This window comes from Nematolebias whitei, chromosome 17, assembly GCF_014905685.2.
Source record: "Nematolebias whitei isolate Nwh7 chromosome 17, NemWhi1, whole genome shotgun sequence".
NCBI lineage: Eukaryota > Metazoa > Chordata > Actinopteri > Cyprinodontiformes > Rivulidae > Nematolebias > Nematolebias whitei.
Genome location: NC_056514.1, coordinates 41,225,549 through 41,229,879, shown reverse-complemented (window position 1 = coordinate 41,229,879; position 4,331 = coordinate 41,225,549). Strand labels below are relative to the sequence as shown.

Here is a 4,331-nt window from a genome sequence, read left to right as displayed (position 1 = left end):
ACTGAATGACTCACTGACCGAATGACTCACTCACTGACTCACTCACTCACTCACTCACTGACTCACTGACTCACTCACTGACTGAATGACTCACTGACCGAATGACTCACTGACCGAATGACTCACTGACTGAATGACTCACTGACCGAATGACTCACTCACTGACTCACTCACTGACTGACTCACTCACTGACCGAATGACTCATTGACCGAATGACTCACTCACTCACTCACTGACTCACTCACTGACTGACTCACTCACTCACTGACTGAATGACTCACTGACTGAATGACTCAATGACCGAATGACTCACTGACCGAATGACTCACTGACTGAATGACTCAATGACCAAATGACTCACTGACCGAATGACTCAATGACCGAATGACTCACTGACCGAATGACTCACTGACTGAATGACTCACTGACTGAATGACTCAATGACCGAATGACTCACTGACCGAATGACTCACTGACCGAATGACTCACTGACTGACTGACTGCAGAACAAATTGCACTCTGAGGACGCTCAGGAATAAAAGAGATTTCACTCCTTCCCCAGCAGTGAGTGGATTCAGCGAGGAGGGACAGGAAGCTGGACCCACCTCAGATAAATCTATGAGATCGTCATTTCTTTAGATTCAACAGGAACTTGTTGAAACCAGTCAGGTGTGGATGAAGCAGACTCGTTTCTTCAATAAAAGAACTTTTTTGGTTCTCTGAGGTCACATTTTTTACTGATGATGTTCTGCTGCTCACACCCAGACATTTCTCTCCACTTCCTGTTCCACTTCCTGTTCCACTTCCTGTTCCTGTGTTCACTGATCCCAGAGCTGCTTGGCACCGATGAAGGGCTGACCCCTGGTTGTTTCAGAGCCAGATGAAACGCGTTGGTAGGAGTTCAGTTCAGACCAAGAAGAAACTTCTCGAGAACATTAGGCTGTTGCAGCACCAACAGGTTTTATGTTGTAAACGTCAGGATGGTTTGTTTGTTTATCAGAGGGATGTTTACAGGAAGGAGGCTCACAACAACAACGGTTTGTTTACCATGGTTGTGTGACTCGTTCAAACGTTCCAGACGGCCTCGGGCTCAGCGGACCGGACCTCCAGCAGCTGCAGCTGAATAAAGAGGCTCTTTGTCCGAGCCGAGCGGCGCCGTGGGCTGAAGGAGTCAGCTGATTCTGACTCCATGTCCAGGAGACGAGCGCAGCTCAGCCTCATCAACAAACAGCTCAGTACTCGAAGGTAGATCCAGACGATGAACATCTGCCCTTAGATCTTCATTAGGACCTTCAAACTCGGGAAACGTTCAGGTTTTCTGGACTCTTCTGTGGATTGGTTCATTTTGACTGGACTTTGTTCTGCTTGAACTTGTAAGGACCAAAAATTGTTGTGTTTTTAGTGAAATGTGACTTTAGTTTAGAACTCGTTTGAACCTGAATCTTCTGTTTTCTTTCTCTAAACCGTTTCAGGCGACACGTTTCCTTAAAACTCGTGTTAAATCTTTCAATTTAAACTTTAGAGCTCTTCTTACTCCAGGAATTATCTCCATCCATCCTCCACTTATCTGGGGTCAGGTCCAACGGTAACGGGTCCAGGAGGAGTCCGTCCACAGTACCCTGCAGAACCCCTTACAGAATGCACTGGGGAACAGAACCAGAAGCCTTCTCCAGGTCCACAAAACATAGATGGTCCAGTCCACGTGGTCCTCGGTGTTTTCACCTCTCCACCTTTAAAGACTAGCTGAGATGAAGACCCGGTCCATGAGCAGGACCAAAGACAGTTGGTCCAAGCCTCCCTTCTGACATCCTGGAGCGGACTTTCCAGGGAGGCTGAGAAGTTTGAAGCTATGCTGGTCTCACAACATCCAGAACCACCTCCACTCCTGGAGTTCTGCTGCCTCAGGACTTCAGTGGTCCACCATCTGACAATATCTTTAGTTCAGGTCCGCAGTTCCCCACCCAAACCAGGCACAGCCTTCAAACGGTGTACCAGAACCTCCTGGGCTCCCTGAACTCTCTCACTCTTCAGGAGTCTTCAGGGACAACCAGGACCTGCAGTCCTCCTCCTTCAGCCTGCCAGCTGGAGAATCAAATGTTTTAAATGTTCAGCAGCTCCCAGCTGTAAGAAGAGCCACACCCGGTGGTCCACGGTCTAAATGTTTTGTCTCCTCCACTCTGCAGGGAGCTGGACTCAGCCATGGAGCGCCGCCTGGAGGAGATGGAGAGGAGGCTGAAGGAGCACATGGACCGTCGGCTGGACGCTCTGGAGCAGAAGCTGGAGAAGGCCCTGCTGAGCGCCTTACCCATGGTGGCGCTGACCCACGGAGACGTGAGCAGGTCTGCAGCAGGACCGGCACCGAGCGGCCCATCAGAGCAGATCCAACCAGTACCGTCCACGCTGTGAGCTCAGACAGAGCTGGAGGTTCCACCGCTCCTCTAAACCAGATCTAACCGTGGCTGCTAACAGAAATAACTCCACGTTCTGTTCATGGTGAGGACATCTGGTCTGCAGCTGAAGCATGAAGTTCTGCAGTTTGTGGAGCTCCCAGCTCAGCTGCTAGCTTCACGTTAAAGAGATTATTAACTTCTGAACACGATGCAATAACTCTCTAACTCTACTACAAAGATGGTTCAGTTGTAACACCAGCAGATCCTTTGCTTTTAGCTGAAATATAAACTTCTGTGATCGTTTTAGACATTAACTATCCGTCACACATTCAACAGAAAGTTCAGCTGAAACGAGACGTCGGAAGAAGAAACTTCTGGTTCAGTTTGAATTAAACTCATCAAATCTGATACCAAGTAGTAATATTCTAAAAGTCGGACCTGTTCGGTTCTGGTGTTCCAGGACTGAGAGCAGAAACTGTAATTCTAATAACGGGCTGTTCATATTTTAATTTCTGTACATGTCTGTAACCTGTTCCCATCACTGCTGACCTGTGACTTTACTGTTGGGAGTAAATATTAAAACTCTTTTAATATTAATACTTGGTCCTTTTTAGGCAGCACGGTGGTGCAACTGGTAGAGCTGCTGCCTCTCAGCGAGCAGGTCCCTGGTTCAAACCCCGGTCCAGGGGCCTTTCTGGGTGGAGTTTACATGTTCTCTCCGTGCATGCGTGGGTTTTCTCCAGGTACTCCAGTTTCCTCCCACAGTCCAAAAACATGCATGTTAGACTGATTGGTAACTCTAAATTGTCCCTAGGTGTGAGTGAGAGAGTGAATGGTTGTTTGTCTCGTTTGTCTCTATGTGTCCCTGTGATGGACTGGAGACCCGTCCAGGGTGTCCCCCGCCCCTCACACAGTGATTGCTGGACATGGGCACCAGCGACCCCCGTGACCCAAAATGGAAGAAGTGGGTAAAGATGATGGATGGATGGATTTAGTAAAGTTCTCTCTCTGAGGAAGCAGCAGGTCGTGTTGAATCTTCACTTCATCACAATCTTCCATCCTGAGCAAGAACAGAGGAGACAGTGGAAAGGAAAACTCCCTTTAACAGGAAGAAACCTCCAGCAGAACCAGGATCAGGACGAGCGAACATCTACCTCGACTGGCTGGTTTGAGAGGACAGGAAGTAGAAACAGACACAGAATGAAAGGTCCAGGTGTGGTTTCTATACGAGGAAAGACAAAACCATGTTAAGCTAGAAATAATTACAAACAGGTAGAGTGGAGTAAGTAAAGGCAGCAGAGAGAGGACATGAGGTCACTTTGTCCTCCAGTAGTCTAAGTCTATAGCAGCAGAACAATCCGACCCTAACTATAGGATTTATCAAAAATGAAAGTCTTAAAACTGGACCATGTGTCAGCCTCACGGACAGAAACTGGAAGTTGGTTCCACAAGAGAGGAGCCTGAGAACTCACTGTCTCACTGTCGTTGCCCACGTTAGCATTGAAGTCCCCCAGCAGAACAAGGGAGTCCCCAGGAGGTGCACTTTCCAGTACCCACTCCAAGGACTCCAAGAAGGGTGGATAATCTGAACTGCCGTTTGGCCTCTGGTCCTGACCCACACCCGCCTCTGGTTCTGAGTTAGACCCAACAGCACCAGTGAAAAACAGAACATTTCTAACCCTGATCAGATCAAACAAAAAGCTCAAAAGCACTTTTTTAATAAATATTTTATTCTCGTTTTGGCAACATTATCATAAAACGGTGAGACAAGAAAACTTTGAGAGACTCTGCGTGATGAAGATGAACTCAGACTCTTCGTGATGAAGATGAACTCAGAGACTCTTCGTGATGAAGGTGAACTCAGACTCTTCGTGATGAAGATGAACTCAGACTCTTCATGATGAAGATGAACTCAGAGATTCTTCGTGATGAAGATGAAC

The 4,331-nt window shown here is 47.7% G+C and overlaps 1 protein-coding gene across 1 annotated transcript in view; it reads left to right on the top strand.

Annotated features, from left to right (window-relative positions):
* The window catches only part of LOC119423575 (ATPase PAAT), a 6,027-nt gene extending 3,074 nt beyond the window's left edge, over nucleotides 1-2,953 (top strand). Inside the window, exon 7 of the mRNA XM_037690974.1 lies at nucleotides 2,185-2,953. Within this exon, the coding sequence (XP_037546902.1) occupies nucleotides 2,185-2,407 (223 nt within the window). The 3' untranslated portion in view covers nucleotides 2,408-2,953. The remainder of the gene's footprint in view (nucleotides 1-2,184) is intronic.
* Nucleotides 2,954-4,331: the final 1,378 nt, after the last annotated feature.